At 37.1% G+C, this 24599-nt stretch overlaps 1 protein-coding gene across 1 annotated transcript; it reads left to right on the top strand.

Moving 5' to 3' along the window:
* Positions 1-202: 202 nt before the first annotated feature.
* On the top strand, positions 203-16851 carry LOC127951910 (zinc finger protein 501-like). The gene is made up of 2 exons (XM_052550054.1): positions 203-734; positions 12256-16851. The coding sequence occupies exons 1-2, from the start codon at positions 428-430 to the stop codon at positions 13488-13490; spliced, it is 1542 nt and encodes a 513-aa protein (XP_052406014.1). The 5' UTR covers positions 203-427; the 3' UTR covers positions 13491-16851.
* Positions 16852-24599: the final 7748 nt, after the last annotated feature.

The following is a 24599-nucleotide window of genomic DNA, read 5'->3' as shown; positions in this document are numbered from 1 at the left end:
CTGCTCGGACACGCAGACAGTAATGCCCTACACCCTTCAAATAGCTCCCTTAAAGGGCTCTTCGAATGATCTAGGGCACAGTCACTTCCGTTTGTATTCGCCCCAAATGACGAACTAGCGACGTCCTGTTTTTGCCGCGTCGCTTCACTCTCCAGTCCAGCGGGTGGCGCTAAACACAAACGTTTGTTTGGAACGACGCCTTTAAACCTCAGAGGAAGAAGTTTAGTTTCACCGCCCTCTTTGTTGTGTCGGGATGCTGCCTTAATACAAACAAGTTAGAGATGTTTATTTTGTGAGAAAATACAGTTTTTGTATCAAGTCAGTAAATGCCTGTAATATTTTCATCCTCACAGTCGAGACTTAGTTTTGAAAGCAAGCAGGTATATCTGGAGGAGTATCATCTGAACTGAGATCTGCTGTTGTGAAGATGGAGTTTGTTAAAGAGGAAAGAGAAGAGAACAGGAGTGAACCAGAAGCCTGGAGAATAAAACAGGAGGAACCAGAAACTTTGATAATAAAACTTGAACCAGAAACCTGGACAATAAAACACGAGGAACCAAAAACCTGCACAATAAAACATGAGGAACCAGAAACTTTTAAAATAAAACATGAGGAACCAGAAATAATACACAAGGAACCAGAAACTTTGAAAATAAAACACGAGGAGCCAGAAACATGGAGAATAAAACATGAGGAACCAGAAACATGGAGAATAAAACAGGAGGAACAAGGAGGTTGGTGTTTATTCTTCGTTCATCTTTAATATTTGTGTCACTGAAATAAGGCCATGATACACATACTGAAAATTTGTTCACAATACGTTTGAGTACTAAATATGGTATACTAGAGTTCATGCAACAAAAATGATGTGAAAATCATCCTGTTCACTAATTCACAGAAAACAATATTATGGTGTTATGATATTTTTTAATAATGTGTAAACCAAACAGTTGAACAGACTTCCATAGTATTTTTCCTACAATCAAATGGGCACCAGCTACTGTTTGGTTACCCACTTTCTTCTTCTTCTTCTTAAAAAAAAAGATATTAAAGGGTTAGTTCACCCAAAAGTGAAAAGCATTAGAATTGGAGATGCTGTGTGTTTTTGTTCAACTGTCCAAAAGTAGTCAAATAAAGCATGTATATTAGGGCTGGGACTACGCGTTGAGGTCATCGATGACGTCAACGCAAAAAATACGTTGATGCAAAATATGCTCATCAATTCGTCGACGTGTTTTTATTTCTCTAAAAAACGTTTGCAAAACGTTTACCTTATGTGCGCTGAATATACACGATGGCCGGATCAACATTGTGTCCAACGTTATGTAACCAATCCAGGGGTTTTTCTGCATTGATCTTTTTTTTGGCTTCTGTCAAAGCCTTATTTGATCGGTGAGTGATGTAGAATGACAGGGCGCGTACGAGAGAGAGCCCCGGCTGAGCACGCACACTCACAGTCTTCAAACAACACGAGCGCTTCTTGCTCTCTCTCTCCCTTGTGCATATTAATCGAAATCATTAAACACTAGGGCTGTAACGATAAACAAAACCCACGATTCGGTTCGTATCACGATTTTTGACCCACGGTACGATACAAACCTCGATATGGGGGTGGGGGGGGGTATCAAAAGATTTTTTGAATAAAAATTATATTAACCCTCTGGAGTCAAAAGCACTATTCGGACTGGACTAGTTTTCTAAACTACGTTTGAGTTTCGATTCTTACCACCTGACGTCTGTGATTCTCATGTACCAATTCGGACGGGACTGGTATCTCCGTGTTTATTACAGATGTGGGAGGGTCTGATTTGTGCATCTGGGCGTCACAGAGATCACACGCTCCGTATGCGTGCATTGCATTCATTCAGAATGATTGCGTTAGTATTATTACACAATAAATACTAAATGGCTAGTATAACAAAACCATGTTAATTTGTGGTTCCTTTAGTTTAACTTATTTTCCTTTTTTTTTATTTGTATTAAATGTAATTAAAACATTATGTAACTGGGTACATAAATGAGCGTGAGTAATCTTATCTGATGCTGATATTACAATAGCCGGTATTAACAGTTTACGCGATCTTGCTCTTGATTTTATTATTTGTTCTATTTTTTTATTATTATTTATTTGCCGCTAAGCAAATCTATCAAACATCCGTGCGGTAAGCGCATCTACGGTAATTCACGTTGGCCAAAACACACAAGGAAACGCGTTGTGAAATAAAATATCACCGGCAGTCACAGACATTTGCATTCGGACGGGATTAGTTTTCTCAGAGGATCACTGAGTTTGCTGAAAAACGGTAGGTAATTTGCTCTGGAATTATCACAGAGGTTGTGTGAGAAAAACACAGACGTGGCAGATTCGGACGGGATTAAAATCACCAAGTACGTCTGTGAAACGCAGATTTCTCTAACGACCCCCTGTAAAACTAGTCCCGTCCGAATAGGGCTTAAGGGTATTTTTGGGGCCTGGAGAAGTTTTGTCATGCCCTGATATTTTTCAGTTTCTTATAAATATCTAAATGGCTAAAGTCTAATCTTACTGTAATCAGCACAAACTTGGCTATAATAATATGTGAAATGCATGTATTTACATGATTGTGTTTTTGAGAAAAAAAATGTTATGCGTGGTTAGTGAAAAACTAAAAATGTTTGAATAAGAATAAGGCACTTGAATGAGGCAAAAAAAACACATAAAGGATTTTTGAGAACTGGAGCTTGTAGCCTAGAATTTTTCTTTCTAAATTATGTGAAAATCATCTTGTTTACTCACTCACAGAAAACAATATATTGATTTAAATTTTTGTTGTTAAAAGTCATATGCGTGTAGGCCTCAACTATCATGAATATCATTGTGATTTACACCTGAGAAGACAAAGCCCTGCATAATGACCTGCATAATGACCTGCATAATGAGCCTCTCAGTCAGCTGTCACTGAGAGAGAAGGATTACAAGAAAGAATGTAACCCTTACATTCTTCTTCTTCTTCTTCTTCTTCTTATTATTATTATTAATGTTGAAAAGAGCTGAGAATATTTTCAGTTTTTTTAGGGGGGATAAATTAAAAGAACACCATTTTTTGTTACATTTGTTACAGTTACATTTATTTGTTACATTTATATTATTTACATCAAGCTTTTGAATGATATAGTATTGCGTATTGTTATTGAAACTTCATAATATTTCACTTAATTATACATTTATTCAGGAATTATAGTTTGGAAAGTCTAACTAGTAAAATGTTTACACGTTATGTGAAAAATAGTACAAGTATATAAATAAATAAAAAGAGACTTACTCATGTTTATGATCTCTGCTGAATAGAGGACTTCATTCTTTTTTTTCTGAGGAAATCCATTTCTCAAATCCTCAACCACATCACATCTTTATGGGGTGAATGATGTCTTATTCCTCTCATCGCGAAGCCAACAGTAAATTAAAAAACTTGAAGAACAGTCTCGCTGCTTTTTCTTCTGTGTGGGCATATTCAAGCCGCGCGCTTCAGTTTGAATCTGAATAGCGCGTGAAGCGCGGGGGTATAAAGTGCAAGTTCTGTTGTTATTATATCTGTATCCAAAAAAAGTAGACCCTTTGCAGATTCAATTGATGTATTGCTCTTATCTGTACGATTAAAACTGAAAGTGTAATTTAAGTTATTTTCGGGGTTATCAGGAGAAAATTACTTATAACGAGTATACGCGTTAATCGACTCCTTCAAACGTATTTTATAATGTTAACTTCAAATAAAACTTATAGTAATTAAAAAATGTGGTAGCATTGGATCTGGACAGGAAGGATAACTCTAGGAGGGGTGAGTCGCGATTCTGCCTTCTCACATCGCGATACAGGTTCGTGGGCCTGCATATTGTGATTTCGATTTCATATTGCATATCTTTACAGCCCTATTAAACACGATAGAAAAAGGGTGAAACACCAAAGTTTCATGGCGCTCGCGCACTCACAGTCTTCAAACTACACGAGCGCTGTCTTGCTCTCTCTCTCGCTCTCGCTCTCTCTCTCTCTCTCTCTCTCTCTCTCTCTCTCTCTCTCTCTCTCTCTCTCTCTCTCGTGCATATTAACCAAAATCATTAGACACGATAGAAACAGGGCGGAACACCAAAGTTTCACGTGGAGCATTCGGAGATTTTCTTTTTCTCCATGACAGGCTGCTGGCTCCCACTGTTAATTATTTTTTTTTTTTTTTTTGGAAAAGCACTCTCTGTATTAGCTTAAAGCCCTCAAGTTTACATTGGTTACTGTATTCTTTCAATTGCTCTAAACAAGTATTTTGGGTGACCTTTTTTATTGAAAGCTAGACATCAAGTTGTTGTTATTTTCATCTGAAAGAAGAACTTTTTTCAGTAAGCTAGGCCCTATGTGTTCAGTAAGCTTGTTTCAGTAAGCTATTGCTAAGTCCCAATTCGCATACTATCCGTCTTAAATAGTATGCGAAACTAGAATTAGTACGTCCCAAATCGTAGTATGTTGAAAAGAGTATTCCAAAGATACCCGGATGGTCTACTATTTCCGGTTAGAATTTGAAGTGCAGATCAATGCACACTCTAAGTGCTAATATTGCCCACAACCCATTGCGTGTGGGAGGGAGGAGCTTTGCGATGGCTTTGCAGTGATGTAAACATGGCAGCTGGATGCAGCAGCGGAGATGCGCCCTCAGCTTTTAAGTGTAAGAATTCAAATGTTTAACCCTAATTAAATTTATATTTTATTTGGATGATCATTGCACATGAATGTCAGAACCAGCCGCCTCACAAACGACCTGCGTTTGGTTCTACGATGACGCCGCCCTGCTTCTTCACTCCTCAACTTGGTAGAAGAACACATTGTAAAATGTATTTTGTAAAAAAAAAAAACGATGAGAAAAAAGGATGGGAATAGTAAATAAAATTTTATTGGACATAAAGAATGAATGAAATGTTGTGGTGTGCGTAACTATGCAACCACGTTGTCGTTCACGTTGCATGGCGTCATCGAAGTATGTCCCAGAATGTGCATACTCTTATGCTACACACTCAAAAGTATATTCTTTTTCCTCACAAAAAAAGTACATACTTTTAGATCGTAGTATAAGTAGGCAAATTGGGACTCAGTGTATGTGTTTTCAAGGTTTCAATGTTTTATTGAATGCTGTCTCTATACAAGTGCAAAGTAATGCATTCTTAGTCTTTTATTTTGTAATTTTAAGAGCAATAAACATATATTGCAATGATAAGGAATTTTTTTTTTTCATTCGGATATGTAAATCAACATGTATAAATTGTTAGTAGTCAATTATTGGGGAGATAATCAAAGTCAAATCGGTCTGAAAAATTAATCGTTAGATTAATCGATGCATCGAAAAAATAATCGCTAGATTAATCGGTTAAAAAATAATCGTTTATCCCAGCCCTAATGTTTATCCGTAATAAAAAGTGCCTCACGTGGCTCTGAGGGGTGAAATAAGGCCTTCTGAAGCGAATCAATGTGTTTTGTAAAAAAAAAAAAAATCCATATTTGAAATGTTATAAATACAGTTAGTTTTACTTTTGTTGCCTGTCATAAGTGCAAGCTGTTCTAGGCAGATGACACGAAATCCATATATACTAGAAGTTGTCAAGCATCAGAATTTTTAAAATGCCCTTGAAGCCAATTTTCTTTTTGAACATATAAAATTGAGGTCTGAACTTACTATAACCAGTGATTTTAGAAGATTTAAAAAATATTTCCTTCATAATTTATTTAATTTTTTAGATGAAATCCATAAAAAAAATATCATTACCGCACCATGACATTACATTAAATATATGGTTACAATTTTTTATTTTCGGCTAATGTTAAAGTGGACCCTTATTACTCATGGACAAAGCTATGTAAAGCTATGGAGAGATTACTTTTTCATATTTAATTTTTGTCATTTCCTTATTTTCTCTCATTACCGAAACATACATGATGATTTAGAATATCTTTTATTTAATTGTTTAACTAAAAGATTCCATACACATTTGTCATGTAGCAGACCTTAAAGAGTAACTAAACCCTAAACCAACCTTTTTTTAGTAAATGATCTATAAGAATGGGGCTTTATTAGTGCTGTTCGTTGATTCGAGTAACTTTTTTGACATTTGAGTATAAAGTGTTTTAATTCTACAATATAGGATGTAAAAACGTCTAAGTGCTGCCCTCTTCAGGTTGAACGGTGGCTACTGCAGTTGATTTTTCCTATTGGATGTAGTGTTGCACGGTGCACCGATACTTCAAAAGTATCGCGATTCTCGGAAATTAAAAAACGTCACGATACCTAAATTTATTAGTATCGATACTTCAAAGAATGACTGCGGTTCCAGATTTGTAAGAGACGTGTTTCATGTTGGTGTGTGCAACACACGTATGCTTCCAGGGCCTCCTTATGGACGTCTGTGTGTTTTCTCCTCACGCAAGCAGAAAAAAAGCACTACAGCGAGATGCTGCATTAGTGGCTTTTATAAACTGATTTGGCTTTACTAAAATGTGTGCATAATTGTATTAAATAGTTTAAATAAATTGTTCAGATGAACAAAGCACGAGGTTTTCTTGCATAATTAACATTTTAATTGTTTGGTCAGACAGTTCATATATAATATTCACATTAATCAGGATTTAAACATGGAGTTATGTTCTGTATGCTAAATATGAAAACGAGCGTATCTGCACAGCACCGTATCTGCTGATTGCTGATCGAGATTTACATGCTTGGCTCACTGACCCTAGGTGTTTCTCAATGTCAAGGAAGGATCCTCGGAAGCCAGTATTTCGAGGATGCTACGTCATCAACATCCGTCGAAGGACTGTTCCAATGTCGAGGATCCTCGGAATTTCAACCAAGGACTGAGTCCTTCGTTCGAAGAATATCCCATACACAGGAAAGGATGCTTATGTGTATCCTTCGCGCTCTCAAATCACCCACAATCCTATGTGCGCAGCTTTGCTATCTAACGTTAGTTCAAAAATAAAAAAAATTTCGAACATTAACGTAGTCGGAGCGTTAACGGTTTTTATTTACGTTACCAAACATTTGTTATAACTGTAGTAAATATAAGTAAAGTTTGACGTTTAAATGCCAGTACAAATTACTACCGTATTGATATTGTAAATTATACAAATACAAATGGTTAACTGAACCGGACCTGTCATTTAACAATTGGTTGCATCAACGGCATTTATTTTATAAATAACTTGTTAAGTTGTCCAAAGTAATTTAATGATACCATTCACAGCGTTATTCAAACAGACCTTTTCACTGACGTAATGATGCAATTACGTGCACTTGCTAGCCTGTTCTATTTACGTGTTCTCCGTATGCTAAAGAGGAGTCTCACCTATAGCCTCTGAAGGAAGTGACTTGGAAGGATCAGTCCTACAAAGGAAGTATCCTTGACATTGAGAAACGCCTCCTGCATACTCATTCATTTCGTTCATAAACGAGATGTATCAGTTCAACTCATTCACGCATGAGAAGATCTCTCGATCTCGTTCAGTGAAGGGCGCATTCGTTCACTACATTCAAGAAATCACATGCTCCGTCACATCTTGAGTAACTCTTTGACAGGATGAAACCATTCACAGAGCTGTTCACGAGCTGAGCATGCGCTGCTAATAGCGCCGAGCTCGCGCTTCTCCGCTGAGTCTGCTCGGGCGCTGCTGTGGAGGGAGGAGCTTCAGTGAACGAGAAATATGAGTCTAGTAGCAACGTATCTTCCGTGATGTCCCCGATGCCCGGGTCTGGGTGGGTAAAGAAATTTTACTTTATTTGCGGGCTGGGGCGGGCCAAATTATTTCATGTGGGATCTGCGGGTTGAAAAAAAAAGCCATCACTAGGCTGCACGTGCAAGCACAAGTGATACTGTGGCCGCCGGTCCATGACTGGTAGAAAAAGATGACGCTCAATAAAGATGACGCTCATTAAAGCTCCCTGGCTGAGTTTTCTCTTCTGAAAGAAAAGGTTGCACAACTGACAGAAATTCCGAATAAGTTACAGTATCTGAGATATTGCTGCTAAATTTTATTTGCTTTTTTTTTTTACTTGAATGCCATTGCTTAAATTGATATTATTTATCTTTTGACAGTTAAAGGCGAAATATGTAATTTTTCTGCTTTAAAAATAGCAGAAATCACTATATGTATGTTATATATATTTTTTAGTTGTGTACTTACATCATCCCAACAGTTTCCACAAACTTTCAAATCCGGAGAAAATTATAGTTTAATTAGAAGACACGGCACGTTTCTTTATTTCCGTTTTGTCGCCCGTCTATGGCATCATATAAACTTTGACCCCTCTAGTTTATCTAACTTCCTGCGGAACCGCCAAATACAAAGGCGAACAGAAACAAAGACGAGACGAAGAAGAAAAAGTAGTAGCCTTTATTGAGACTATTATATTTTATATTTATATTGTTTATATTTATATTTAAACCTCAATCAATAACTTAGTTATGGATCATGATTATGCTTTGCCTGCATGTTCTGTGAAGCGCAAACGCACGGGTGAAATAAATGACCCGAGATAGTTTTGGGACAAGAGAAGCAACAAGATACGGGTAAATATTGGAGTTGCATTTCCAAGATAGAGAGAGCTTCGTGACAAGCTGAAACTACAGAGAGATGCCGAACTCGCTTGCATTCTGATAAACAGGTATGCACCCATTCAGCTAACGTAACTGTATCTATCCGTATATTTTGTGAAACGATGATTTCTTGTCTAAAACGCAGACGCACTAGCTCTCATGTAAATCTACAGTTGTTCTACATCTAGCTGAATAAAGTAGCTTCAAATGCAGTTCTCTAACTTGTTCGATATCATAGTATAACGTAATTATAATTATTAACGAAAGGCGACCGTGTTTTTTAACATATATTACTATTAGCTAGATGGAATATTGATTTGATAGGGGTCTCATAATTCATATAGACGGTTTCATCGGATGCACGCGCCTGGACTTAAGTTAACTTCCGGTCTGTGTTGTGTATATTGGTCTGGCTGCGGTGCCTTCTACAAACGCAGTTAAAGGCAAGGTGATGAGTAGATTGAAATTGGGCTCAGATGGTTGTGCTGCGGGGTGTGTTTCCCATACATTTATTTATTTTTGGAGACTCGCCACAATTTTAAAACTGATCTTTTTTCAAAAAGGCTTCACTGAGTAAGGTTACGTACTGCACGTTAAATAATAATAATTCCTTACATTTATATGTTTAAATATCAAAGCGAGGCACAGGTATTTTTATATCGCTGTATTTCTGAAGGAAGACTTGCATGTTATATGCCTGATAGCAGCGTATGAGCGTACCAGCTCTGCTTCGTTTACAGCTGTTACTGGGGAAACCTCTATTTCTCGCGCTTTATGTCTATGCTTTAAAACATCTCCTGTTGGCAAATAATGAATTTGCATTTTCATCAAGTCCGCCTGATCCACGCAGCAAACATTTTGTTTGTTATCAAAAAATATTTTCTCTAGAGGGACTTGGCTGTTGTTATTGATTCTATTTGGAAGTTACGTTAGGTCCACAAAAGCGCTCATGTGCAGTAACGTTTGTTTATGTTGTTGCCGTTGAAACCGTCTATATCTCTCCGTTCGAAAAGACGTGATTGTCAAAATACTAAGTTAGAATGAGTGAGGAATGATAGGGAGCGACAGAGCGCGTGATCCAATGAACAACAACGCCCATGAGCCTTACGCTCTTTCCCGACATCATCAAAGTACGTCTTATGTTATTATTTTGATTGAGTGACCCCTGGTGGCCAAAAATTCCATACTACACGTTTAATCTTCTGAGTTCAGAAACATTGTTTAATATAATCGCTGTTCATATTTTTTATTCAAAGTTCAGAATCAAGATAAATTTATTACTCTTATGTTTCTAATGATAACTGAGATAATGCTGCTAAATGTATTTTTTCTTTACCTTGAATGTCAATGCTCTATTTTATTTTTTATATTTTGATATTTCATATTTTGTTCAAGTGTTTAATATATCTGCTGTTCATATGTTCATTTATTGTTATATGATTAGAATGTTGTCCCGGTTTTAAAATAAAGCACATCAATGATATTTGAGAATGTATTTTCCCTTTACAGGAAAAGTATCAAAAAAGTATCGAAATCGCAATTCTTGACTAGGTATCGGTATCGAAACAATAATTTTGGTATCGTGACAACACTAATTGGATGTTGCGGTGGCATGTGACGTAAGCAGTTTCCAGCTCACCACGCCCCTTGGTACGAGCTACCACGCCCTTGGCAGTATAAAACCATCTTGTTCCATCAAAATCACTGTAGTGAGTCAGGAGTTGGAATTACGAGTATTGAAAACGATCAGGATAGACTATTATAGCATCTATTTAGCATATCAATTAAATAGTTATTTAGATCTTCAAGTTAGCTTAGATTTATCTGTATTTAGTACAGTGGTCAGGATGGTATGGAGGTGTGTTGCTGGTTGTGACAGCACTGCTGGACTGCATAGTTTTCCAGCAGACTTTAAAAATTAGGCGCCAGTGGTTGCATACACTTGGCCTGGAAGACCACGAGTTCCCGCCTGGAGCTGGAGTGTGCAAACTGCATTTTAAAAGTCCTCTACTTCAAATGATCGCTCTGTTTACAAAGCTACTTGCGTCATTACAGTCACTCTCTATTTTAGCGACTCTGACAGCAGCTGTCAATCATTCCGTCACTGCGGATCTCAGGTTCACGCCGCTCTCGCTCAGCCCCGCCCTCGGTTCGTCCCCTCTATCTCCACTGTGATCTGCCCACTTTTCAGTATTTTTCAAATATTGTCAGTGGGTGGAGTCATGCTCTGACCAGGGGTTTAGTTACCCTTTAAATAAGTAGTGTTGTATAATATGTTTATACATATTAAAACAAAATATGATTATCTAATTATTGCTTAATTTGTAAAAAAAAAATATATATATATACATGTTGCTGTAATCAAAATGCCATTTCGTTAATGAGGATCAATGTTTTGGAAATGAGATTTAGCTCACACATTCACTGTTGACAAAGGGGTTTGATGCCTAACCCTATTTTACATACTTAAAACGCATAATTTTTAAAAGAACATTTATTTCATAAACAGTGTTCATTTTCTCATTCATCGTAGTACCATGCCTTGTGTTTACAAGTTACAATCTTATGCTCTTCTTAAGAATCATGTCATATAGCCTACACTGTAGTACTAACAATTATACAACCATTAGTATCAGGGATGGAAATTAACTTTTTTGTCCACCGGCCACTGTAGCTGGTGGATTTCAAAATCTACCAGCCACTCAATGTTTTTACCAGCCACTTTCTTGTTTTTAACAAACAATGTGTAACTGCATGTGAAAATTAATACTACAAGATCTACAATACTTAAGCAGTTTATTTAATCTCAAGTCTCAATGAAATACTGACATTTTCTCTTTCAGTGATGCTCAAAAATGCTTGCTTATCTAGGCAGCTTACCAGGTTTTGAAACAGCCGACTCTGCAACAGATCCAACAGATCCAATTTTCTGAACTGCATCTGCGGCACAAACTAAACACGGCGGCGCCCATCGCGCATACAGCTCAACTAACGCGATCATTATAAAGGTGTTTAAACAACAATATACTTCCACTTGCATGTATTTGACAATCGGAATATCATATATTTCATGCCATAGCTATCACATTTGTGAATATTATGAAAAATGACATAAAAGCAGATCATCATTCATTCAGCGCTGTTGCTCCTGCGGTGTGTCACGTGACAAGCAATGATGCGTCACCATGGAAATGCCACCCCCCCCCCACAATATAGTTCCCTCGTCCCCATATTGTAATTTGAATGAATAAATAAAACTACTAACACAAATAACATATTGAAAGATCTGCTGCTGGAGACTTGCCATTGGCTGTTGTATTAGAATTATTAATGAGGTAGGTCTTTGCAAGGTTTGACTGCTGTTTTGGGATGTTTTAACAGTCATTTATGCATATAATTATATTTAAAATTATGTTCTGTGTAATAATGCGTTGAATAATGAATTGTCTGAATCATTTCTGAAGGTAATGTCTTATGCACTTCATAGAGGGCATTGAAAAAATATGTTCATTTCATGTCTTCATTAAATCTGAAGTTAAAAAAAGTCAATTGTGTATTTACAGACATTAAACCTCAAATGGGATCACTTTTAAGTTCACTTTTCTCAGCTTTTAACAAGTTACCAAAAATAATTTGTTACTTTTGTTTAAGATTTCATTGAAGAAAAAGAGGAGAATGAAGAATCAAGTGAAGTTGAGGAGAAAAATCATGTCAAAATTGGAGGAAAACCTTTGAGATTCTCTTTGAGAACCAAACAGAAAGATTTAAAGAAAAAAATAACCAAGAAGTCTTTCAACTGCACTCAGTGTGGAAAGAGATTTACACACAAAACAAGTTTTGAGCATCACATGGGTGTTCATACTGAAGAGAGACCATTCTCTTGCGATCAGAGCGGAAAGTGTTACAAACGATCAGGAACCCTTAAGGATCACATGAACATCCACACTGGAGAGAAGCACCACGCATGTGATCAATGCGGTAAAATGTTTTTATGGCTTTCACTTCTGAAGAAACACTTGAAAGTTCATGCAAAGCGGAAACCAATTCCATGTCATTTGTGTGATAAGAGTTTTTTGCATCTACAAAATTTGAAAGAACATCAGAAAATACATACTGGTGTGAGAGACTACATGTGCTTTGAGTGTGAAAAGACTTTTAGTTCAGCGGGAAGTTTAAAAAGACATGAGAGGATCCACACTGGAGAGAAACCTAACAAGTGTTCACACTGTAATAAGAGATTCAGTCAGACAACAGATCTGAAAACACATGAGAGGATTCACACTGGAGAGAAACCGTATAAGTGTTCACACTGTGACAAAAGATTCGGTAAATCAACAAATCTAAGAACACACGAAAGGATCCACACTGGAGAGAAACCTCATAAGTGTTCACACTGTGACAAGAGATTCAGTAAGGCAACAGATCTGAAAATACATGAGAGGATTCACACTGGAGAGAAACCGTATAAGTGTGCACACTGTGACAAGAGATTCAGTGGTTCATCTTGTCTGAAAACACATGAGAGGATTCACACTGGAGAGAAACCTTATAAGTGTGCACACTGTGACAAGAGATTCAGTGTTTCATCGAGTCTGAAAAAACATGTGAGGATTCACACTGGAGAGAAACCTTATAAGTGTGCACACTGTGACAAGAAATTCAGTCGGTTAACATATCTGAAAACACATGAGTGGATTCACACTGGAGAGAAACCTTACAAGTGTTCACACTGTGACAAGAGATTCACTGATTCATCAAGTCTGAAAACACATGAGTTGATCCACACTGGAGAGAAACCTTATAAGTGTTCACACTGTGACCATAAATGTAATCAGTTGCCAAATCTGAAAAGACATGAGAGGATTCACACTGGAGAAAAACCTTAGAAGTGTTCACACTGTGACAAGAGATTCAGTAATTCATCAAATCTGAAAACACATGAGTTGATTCACACTGGAGAAAAACCTTAGAAGTGTTCACACTGTGACAAGAGATTCAGTGTGTCATCAAATTTAATCCTCAAAAGCAGCTTTTCAGTAATAATCTTCAAAATATATGTTGTGTTCACATTACCTTTCATTCAACTGTTGAGTTCCAGGTGGACACATAACACAAGGATGTAGTTGTCATGCTAAACCTGTTTAATATATTGGATTTTGTTCATTCTTTCTTGAGGCTTCCTGTTATCATTATCATGTGTTTTCATTTATCTTCTTTCCGTGTGTCTTAATTTGATTAATTAAAAATCTATTTCAACCATGGTAAACCGATGCTGTATTGTGGGGTGTAATGGCGCAATACATAATCGCCGTGGGGAAAATAAAATGAGAATGCATTGACTTTCCACTGCTTTCCTGCTTGGAAGCGTGACCACGGAGACCATAACATCTGAATATTCATTTATATAGCTTAAGTCAACATTGAACATTGAAAGTAAGGGAAATTTCCCGGTTTAATCATCCAAAATAGGGGAAATTTCAACATTCATCTTTCTGTTGCTTTCAAGTAAGCAAAACGAGGCTTTGAAAACATCTGTTTCGCTGGAAGGGCAAGAGGGTAGCAACAGCAGCTCCTGAACCCATCCATTTGTGAACTGTACATGAGACTTCAATGACTTGTAGCTTCCGAACTGTTCTGAAGTGTAGGCGCTCACAAAACAAACAAGGTAGCCGAAGATTTCCAGAATGCAAAAGTGCGGCAGCAAGTCGTCGTCAGTGCTCCACTCTTTGTTGGGAATTCCATATAGATCAAAACCTTTAATAGTGCCAATTTTGTCCACATACCGGTCCCTCGTCTCCCTATTTTGTGTATCCCTATAAATCCCACAACTTTTTCGCAATTTTAACATCTTTTTTCTTTCTCCCAACTCTGCTTCTTCTCGTTCAACTTGTTGTATGTATATATTCGCGATGGTATCAACATGGCCACTACGTCCCAGAAAGCGATGCGGCACCCAAGCCCTATACAGCGTGTTACAAATGTGGCTTCTGTAAATCAGTAAATACCTGTAATATTTTCATCCTCACAGTCATGACTCAACTTTTTAATCAAGCAGGTATATCTGGAGGAGTATCATCTGAACTGAGATCTGCTGCTGTGAAGATGGAGTTCGTTAAAGAGAAGAGTGAAAAGAATAGGACTGAAGGAACCAGAAACCTGCAGAATAAAACACAAGTGATCCATAAACCAGGAGAAAAAAAACACGAGGAACCAGAAACCTGCAGAACAAAACAAGAGGAACCACCTGCAGAATAAAACACAAGGAACCAGAAACCTGCAGAATAAAAATTAAAGGAACCAAAAACCTGGGCCCGTATTCATAAAGATTCTAAGAATCCTCTCAGAAAACTCTTATTTTAGCTTAAAAACTTTTACGTAGGAGTCTTAGCTTAAGAGCGATTCAGGACCGATCTGAGAGCAACTCTGAGTAAGGAAAAACAAAAACTTTCATCTTAGTGAGGAGGCGGGGTTGACCCTACTGCTATGTATGACACAATCTTTTGAAGACTGTGATTGGTTGGTTGTACAAGAAGGAAAAAAAAGAGTGATTTTAAGTATAGGATCTATTCTAATTCTCATTTTGAATTTACATTTGTAATTTATCCTATTTGACCGTTCTCTCTCACGCACACACATACACACATTATATGTGTGTATATAAATCCTTTTTTATTTACCATTCTTGTAATTTCCTATAATGTATTTGCTTGGCTTAGAATGATAAAAATTGTTCCACTCTTTCCATTTACAGTGATTGCTGTCCTATTTAAGTGGCGGTTCGAATGTTGGTTTTAATGTATCAAACATGGAATAAAAACCAAGAAGGGCGAGAAAGCCAAACTGAACAGAGCAGAGGAACAGTGTTTACTGTTAGCCCAGTTAGTGGATGAACACATGGCCATTCTTAAAGGAAAACTTGGGCCGGGTGTCACTGCAAGGGACAAGAAGCAGACATGGGAGCGTAGCCTAAAGCACAAACTATTAACGGTTCATTCCCCCTGCTTGTGCGCACCTATAAGCCTGCTATATTCATAAATGCAGTTTTTTGAGCCTGCAAGGTGGGAATGTCCAGTGGAAACTAAATGAACTGGGACACAATAAGATGTTCTGAAAGTGCTGTAATTGTTTGTGTGATCACTCTGCTTAATGAAGGTTGTGCCAGACCCAAATCATTACTATTGCATTGCTGCATTTTCCCAGTTGCCAAATATTGTAATGTAGTGATTAATTTATATATTAAATGATAAATTATTGTATATTCTATACCGTATTATTAACTCCCTGTCATCCATTGTCTGCAATACATTTCTTCTGCCTCTTCGTCTTTCTGCCATTTTCTCTTCTGCTAAAGAAACTCTTAAGCCTCTTAAAAGTCCTCATCTGTGCTCCTAACAAGTTTGACCTTAAGACCTCTTTTAAGGGTTAAGATGCTTTCTGAATTACTTTTTTCTTTACTAGGATTTTTTTATTTTATTTTAAGAGTAAACGCCCACATTTCTAAGAATTTTCTTAGAATTTTGTCACTAGGAGCTACGTTTTGCATTAAGACTCTTTATGAATACGGGCCCAGGAGAATAAAACACTAGTGATCCAGAAACCAGGAGAATAAAACACAAGGAACCAGAAACCTGAAGCATAAAACACGAGGAACCAGAAACCTGGAGAATAAAACACAAGGAACCAGAAACCTGAAGCATAAAACACAAGTGATCCATAAACCAGGAGAAAAAGACACGAGGAACCAGAAACCTGGAGAATAAAAATAAGAGGAACCAAAAATCTGGAGCGTAAAACACGAGTGAACCAGAAACCTGCAGAATAAAACACGAGGAACTACCTGCAGAAAAAAACATGAGGTTCCCTTGTTGTGTGCGTCCTTGAAACAAAGAGCAAACAAATTAAATTGAAAATATCACTGCACGCTTCTCAAATTGCTACTTGTTTAATGGATTATTTTGAACAGGCATTGTTTGTGTAATATCATAAATTGTCTGTAAAGTTTTGCTTGATTGATTACAGCCACAAAGCAAAACAATCGATAAGATAATAATCTATTTTACCTAATATAGTTTTTACTCTTTACTGTATTTAGCTTTTGATATAAATTTGTGGGCATTTATTTTTAATAATTTGGTTGGATTAGCCTACCTAGTTATCATTGGAGACTAGAAAAGTTTGTACACAACTATGCCTGAAACAAACCTCTACAAATATACCTGTGGCCTAATAAAATTGGTGTGAGCATCCTGTCATTCTTTCTTTAATCTCTTATTTTTTTAATAACCAGTTTTTAGCAGCCCCCACAGCCTCTTCGGTATATATTTTTTTTTATTATTTGAATATCAAGTAAAATTATAATTAAAGTCACACTAAATGCACATTTACTTCTGTCCCACATTTTCTCCTATTTGTAATTGTTTGCTATTATTAGATTATGTTTATAAGTTGTTTACTTTTTCTTAAGATTATTTTTGTTATGAAGAAAATAAGTTACATTTATTATTTGAGAATTTGTTTTTTGTTACTTGTTTTGGGACTTTTATTTTGAAACATATATGGTTGTATTTAATGACTGACTGCCTGCAAGGTTCTCAAGAGGTGCTTCTCAATATCACTCCATGTCTCCTCACTCCTCTGTCCTCCATCCTATGACCCGGAAACCAATCGAGCACAGCCACCTTAAAGGACATCTTAATTCTCTAATTGCACCACAAGGAGGCGAGGATCGAGGAGGGAGGAGGCTTCATGAGGAGCGATGAGCAAGGATACTAGTGATGTCCAATTTATGAACGAATCGTTCAATTTAACCAGTTATACTTAGTCACCAAATCGAACTGAATCGTTTGAAACGGTTTGCGTCTCCAATAAGCATTAATACACAAATTACTTAAGCTGTTAACTTTTTTAATGTGACTGACACTCCCTCTGAGTCAGAATAAACCAATATCCCAGAGTAAATAATGTACTCAAACAGTACACTGACTGAACTGCTGTGAAGACCAAACTGAAGATGAACACCGAGCCGAGCCAGATAACAAACGAACACGCCCACTGCTGGAGCAGTTCTTGAGTCAAGAACCGGTTGCATCGGTTTTCGGATCATCAGTACACTGAACCGAATGCAATGACACATATGAAAAACTACAAAATACACAAACTCGCGCGCACACACACACACACACACAGCAGTTCAAATGCTGGCTGATATCTTACAAAGGTGTGATTTTATAAAGTTTATTGTCTTGACCATGGTGATCATATATAGACAGGTTTGCAACCCATTTTTTAAGCAGTTAAGCATAAAAATAAAACTGAAAAAAGAGCATAGTATAGCTCAATGTTCAGCAGCAGATATCAACAGTGCTCTGTTTGAATTTAACATTCTGACAATAAATAATAATAATGTTAATCAGAGGTGGACGCTACGGAAGTACATTAGTAAAGTTTACTCGTACAAAGTACTGTTTTCTTTTTATCACAGGACAGCAGCACTACAAAAATATGGTCTTTGCAACATGATTTGTTTTAGATTAAACTACCCAACAGTATATTTTCATGGCAAATGAATAACATTGAACATATTAAGAAGTAAACTGCAACATACACAAAAGTGCAGAAGTAATATTAATGTATATCCATACTGAAAAAAATATTTTTCAGAATAATAATAATAATAATAGCGTATCTGGGATGAGGTCACGTGACCCATGCGCGCGATGGTCGTAGGACTCTAATGCTCCGTCCAAACCTCCTTCCTTTTCCTAAACAACAACATATATAATTGACAGCCAGTTTTTTTTTATTCTGTATAGTGTCAGTGTAATGTACGGAAACAAAAAACAAGACTCCTCGCCATCCACAACTCCCTCCGGGAAGAAAAAGATGAAGCTAGCGAGCACTGAGGCTAATCTGACAGACGCCATTGCAGAGGCGCTTTCAAAACAACAAGTAGCGCTTGAAACTATGATTCAAAATGCAATTCGGATGGCTATGGAGGACGTGAAATCCTCTTTGATCGAGCTCCGCCAAGAAGTGCAATCCCAAACCAACACAGTACGAGACTTGGGTTCGAAGGTAGACAAATTTCAAGGGGAGACACGACAGATAAAGAAGGATTTTAACATGTGCACAACAGAGCAACATAACCTCACCTTGAAAATTGTGGAGTTCAAATGATGCTCCCTATCTGGATACCCGCGCTGAAGAGGAAGGGATCGATCGAAATAGACCGCGCTCACAGAATCTATAGCTCCGGTAAATCCCGCACTTTGATCTTTCGCGTGCTATGGTACCAGGATAGACAGGCGATTCTTCAGGGAGCCAGGGAAGTGACGAAAACTGAACCAATTCGTGACCAAGAGTCCATACTGTGTTTTTTCACAGACTATAGTGGGTTTACCTCCCGTAGACGACAGGCCTTCGGAAGCATTCAAAAGGAATTGCACACTCTGGGGATTCCAAACTTCCTCATATTAGAGCTGCACGATTAATCGTTAAAAGATCGCGATCTCGATTCAGACACCCTCTCGATCTCATTTCTAAAAGACAACGATTCCCCGAGTCTGTTAAACCTTTGACAAAGTCTTACCGGATCATTCAAATCCGTGCCCGCACTGCCGCTGACACAGAGAGAGCTCTTACCATGTTTGGTTAAGAAACATCTTCACAAACAGTCTTTTCAACTTTTCAACAAAACATTGATGTCTATATGGCAGCGATCAAAATATAACAAATCCCCTTTTGAAAGTACTGCTCTTTAAATAACGTTTGTGTCGATTGCATTGTTTCACCAATAGGTGGCGACAAGTGTCTTAATTTATTTGTCAATGAATTAATTTTTCATTCAAGAGAATCGTTCAAAAACGCTGATTCATCCAGAAATGAAACAAGTGTAGTAGGTTTATGAGTGAGTCGTTGAATCAGTGATCTAAACAACTTTTTCATCATTCTAATATTAAAAAAACTGGGGTTTTAAATATATTATATATACACTACCAGTCAAAAGTTTTTGAACCATAAGATGTGTAATGTTTTTTTAAAGTCTCTTCTGCTCACCAAACTATATTTATCTGATCCAAAGTACAGCAAAAACAGTAAAGTTTTGAAATATTTTTACCATTTAAAATAACTGCTTTCACTTGAATGTATTTTAAAATGTAATTTATTTCTGTGGTGTGCAGCTGTATTTTCAGCATCATTACTCCAGTCTTCAGTGTCACATGATCTTCAGAAATCATTCTAATATGCTGTTTTGCCGTTCAAAAAAAACATTATTATTATTATTATTATTATTATTATTATTATTATTATTATTATGTTGAAAACAGATGAGTAGATTTTTTTCAGGTTTCTTTGATAGAAAGTTCAGAAGAACAATAATTGTGTGTAATAGAAATATTTTGTTATAAATGTCTTTGTCACACTTGATCAATTTAAAGAATCCTTGCAAAATAAAATAATTAATTTATATACTTGTGATAATGATAATGTTAATAGTAATAATAATAATAAAGAATCGTAGGAGAATCGTGATCTCTATATGAGATCAAAAAATCAGCTTTGGTGGTAATCAACACTCCTTTGATTCAGTCAAAAAAGCGGAGGATTTCTTAGTGGAGGCTCGTAATTCTCCAAGATCGGGCGCCAGACGTAAATTGTCCTTCTATGGTCCAGAGCCTCCTCCAGAGTCTATGGATGAGTAAAATGAGTCAACCGTGATAGAATTGAGTGCGCCAATAATGTAAAGTGCTAGCAATGTTAACGACTCATTTCAGAGGAGTCCTGTTTTTTTCTTTCTTTTTCATATAATATACGGCTGTCACTACTGTTTATACTATGCATACTTCGTTGTTATATACTACATACTTCATGTTTCAATGGAAGAGAGTGTTTTGACGTTTCTGTTGAACGACGGATGTTGTCATGGGCCCTTATAATGATGGGGGAATTTGCGGTCTCTAATGGGGTTTCTTTTCTGTTCATGTTACTTTTATTTACCTTTTACAATGTTTTCGTTATGTCACAGGTTAAACAGACACATTTTGGTTTTGCAAGTCATATTAAAATTCATACCTTTGTTTTATTAGATTATGGATAAATAAAAAATTATATTACTTAATATTAGAGGTCTTAACAGTCCAAATAAGCGAGCTAAATTCTTGTTCTACTTGCACAGGAAAGCGATTGATATCGCTCTAATTCAGGAAACTCATCTAAAGAGAGCAGATGTTCAGAGATTACAGAATACATTTTATAAAGTTGTAGCCTTCTCTTCTGATAACACTAAAACTAAAGGTACAGTTATTTTGATTGCACGTAACTGTAATCTCAAGATTGACAGAGAAAGTCAGGATCAATCTGGCAGGCTTGCATATTTTTCTACAAATATTAAGGGGAGGAAAATAGCTTTTGTATCAAGCTATGCTCCTACAATATTTGAGACAATTTTTTTCCCACATGTAACTAATCATTTACTTTCATTAATAGACTATTCTCTGATTATCGGAGGGGATATGAATGCAGTGATTGACCCTGAATTGGACAGATCTTCTTCCTGCAGTCGTGTTCAGCTCAATTCCTCAGCTGCGCTTAATGACTTCGTAAAAAAGCTGAATTTGGTTGATGTTTGGAGATCTGGGAACCCCTCGAGTAGGAATTATACCTTTTTCTCGGCACGACATCTGTCCTTTTCTAGAATAGATTATCTACTATGTTCCAAGGAACTTTTCCAAGGAACTTTTTAACTTTTTTGACCAGACAATTATACTACCAGCTATTCTTGCTGATCATAATTCTTTAATGGTAGAATTTGAATGTGCTCCATTTGTTGAAAGATCTCTGCGGTGGCGTTTCAATATTTCTCTTTTACAGAACAACAAGTTCAATGAAGACTTCAAAGCCAGTCTGTCCGAATTTCTTTCATTTAATATTGGTTCGGTTGAAGACCCTATTTTTGTCTGAGAAGCTACGAAAGGTTTTATCAAAGATTTTTCTATAGCCTTTGCTACTAACATAAAAAAGGCACATAATCAGAAAATTGAACATTTAGAAAAAGAATGTCAAAAACTTGATTTGTCACTAAAATCTTCTTTCTCTAATTCTAATTATAAGATGCTTATGGCCTTTAAAGCAGAATTGAACGATCTTTTGAGAAGGAAAGCAGAATTTGTGATTCACAGAACCAGACAGTCCTATTACTTTTGTGGTGCCAGACCGAACGAACTTTTAGCCTTAAGACTGAAGCAAAATCAGGCAAAAGCCTACATTGAAAAAATTAAGCACCCTTCTAAAGGACTGGTTGAGAATAGCAAAGAAATTAATTCCTTTCTTTTCCAAACTCTATACGTCTGAACTTAATCCCTCAAGTTCAAGTTGTACTGCCTTTTTGCAGTCTCTTACTCTACCTCGACTTAGTCATGAGGAAGCTGAATCTTTAGGACAGCCAGTTACTTTGGAGGAACTTAAAGGGGCATTACAAGGTACTAAGAAAGGCAGGGCGCCAGGCTTAGACGGGATCCCTGCAGAATTATTTCTTAAATATTTTGATCTTCTCTGACCTGTCTTCCTGACTGCCATCCACGCGGCAGTAGAGGTGGGCGCTTTTTACCTACAGATGAATACGGCACTTATATAGCTGATACCCAAAAAAGGGAAAGATCATACGGATTGTGCAAACTACAGACCCATTAGTTTGCTAAACACGGATATAAAAATTTACGCCAGAATTCTTGCCTTGCGACTACAGCGATATGTGAATTTTTTAGTCCATCCTGACCAATCTGGCTTCATGCCTAATAGACTAGCGGGGGACAACATTCGGAGACTTCTGCACATCATCCATGAATCACAGGGTTGTCCCACTCCAGCTGCGGTTCTTTCGTTGGATGCAGAGAAGGCATTTGACAGGCTGGAGTTGGACTACCTGTGGTCTGTTTTGGAGGTGTTTGGTCTGGGCGAAGGCTTCATAAACATGATAAGAGTTCTATATAGAAACCCCACGGCCTCTGTTATGACTAATGGAGTACATTCTTTACCCTTTAAATTACAATGAGGCACTAGACAAGGGTGCCCACTATCCCCTATGCTTTTTGCAATGTCACTCGAACCCCTAACCCAACTGATAGACAGGAAAATGTCTGTTCAATCTCAATTAACTCTCACAAGCAACATATATCACTATATGCCGATGACATATTGTTTATCTCGGGTATCCAAGTTTCGTTTCCCCAGATACTGAAGGTATTTGAAAAGTTCAGTGGGCTCTCTGGGTACAGAATTAATTGGGATAAATCCTCTTTGCTTCCACTTAATAGCATGGCTAAGAAAGTTAGACTACCTTTTAATATCTCCATACAATCTTCATTAAATTACATTGTTGTTCACTCTTCCCTCCATGGCATACCTGATGCCAGTTATCTGCAAATTCTAACTAAGGTTGAACAAGATCTCCAAAAATGGACCTCGTTGCCATTATCATTACATGCCAGAATAGCGAGTGTTAAAATGAATGTTTTGCCACGAATCAATTTTCTTAGCTCCATGATTCCATTACCTGCACCTAAAATGTTTTGGCACAAACTCAATTCTAAAATTCGTAAATTCATCTGGAATGGCAAGCAACCCAGATTGAAATTTGAAACACTGCAACGTGCAAAACATAATGGAGGATTAGCGCTTCCGAATTTCGAATTGTATCATAGGTCCTCTCAAATCAAATTCATTAAGGATTGGCTAGACCCGCTCTCTAGGGTTCCTTGGAGAGAGATAGAGGAGAGCTTAGCTGGCAAATACAGGTTACAAGATATACTGTTTTCTGGGCTAAACAACAAACAATGTTTGCAAGCTTTTGGTCCAATCATGGCCTACACAGTAGTCAATTTCAAACGTATGGAAAAATTTATTAATTTCTTGCATACTTGGCACACCCATACACCTATTTGGTATAATAATAATATCCGTTCGGGACGTATACCATTTTTCTCTAGAGACTGGATGCAGAAGGGCATTTATACATTAAAAGATATTGCTGGTCCTAAACGTTTATTAAGCTTTCAAGATCTGTGTGAGAAGTATGGACTAGAACCCTCTTCTTTGTTTTTATATCTGCGCCTAAGGTCAGCCATGAAGGCTTATGGGGTGCCCTGGGGGGAAACACTTCCTATACATCCGATCATTGCTTGGTTTGAATCATCTTCTTCTAGTCACTTTATTTCATGGATGTACGGGAAGGCCTTAGAGGCTTCAGCAAATCGCCTAGCTATACAGCGTGCATGGGAAAGAGATTGTGAACAACAGGAGGATTTCACCAACTGGGGAAGAGTATGGCAGAACATTTGTACTTCATCTAGGAATCCTAATCACCTAATCAACTGATTCACTATAACTTCTGTCACAGAACTTATTGGACCCCACTCAAAAGACATCGTATTGACTCCTCCTTCAGTCCTTTTTGTGATAAATGTCCCGACCAACAACTTGGTTCCTTTTTCCATATGATGTGGGAATGTGAAAAGGTTAAACATTTTTGGACTGAGGTATGTGGTATCTTATCGAAAATCATTGAATATCTGATTCCTGTGACACCCTCTGTATTATTACTGAATGATGACTCTCAGTTTGACTTCTCGAAGCTGCAAAAATTGTCTACCTGGCCGGTTTAACGTCTGCAAAAAAGCTCATAGCTCAACACTGGCTCCCACCACATACCTTGGATATATTCAAGTGGTTGTTTCAACTTCAGGACATTATAATGTTAGAAATATCCACAGCTCGGGTGAACTTGGCTCAAATCTCAACACTTAAAATATGGACAACAGCTGCTGATAAGGTCTCAAAGTATATTGCAGAAAGCAATGTCCTGGACTCAGTTTGAACACTTCAACACTTTATCCTATTTCTTTAATTTTTTATTCTTTTTTTTTTATTGTCTTTTTTTATAAATGTTTTTATCATTCCTGTGACTGTTTTTCTGTAGACTTGTCTGTTCATTTTGTACC

Source organism: Carassius gibelio, chromosome B3 (genome assembly GCF_023724105.1).
Source record: "Carassius gibelio isolate Cgi1373 ecotype wild population from Czech Republic chromosome B3, carGib1.2-hapl.c, whole genome shotgun sequence".
Classification (NCBI taxonomy): Eukaryota; Metazoa; Chordata; class Actinopteri; order Cypriniformes; family Cyprinidae; genus Carassius; species Carassius gibelio.
Note: the sequence above shows the minus strand (reverse complement) of the source record. Positions and strands in the feature narration are given on the sequence as shown.

Bases quoted from the DNA above. Each gene is read 5' to 3' on its own strand.
- LOC127951910 (XM_052550054.1), top strand. From the start codon at position 428: ATGGAGTTTGTTAAAGAGGAAAGAGAAGAGAACAGGAGTGAACCAGAA. The intron at 735-12,255 runs GTTGGTGTTTAT...CTTTTGTTTAAG, and splicing joins AAAACAGGAGGAACAAGGAG to ATTTCATTGAAGAAAAAGAG.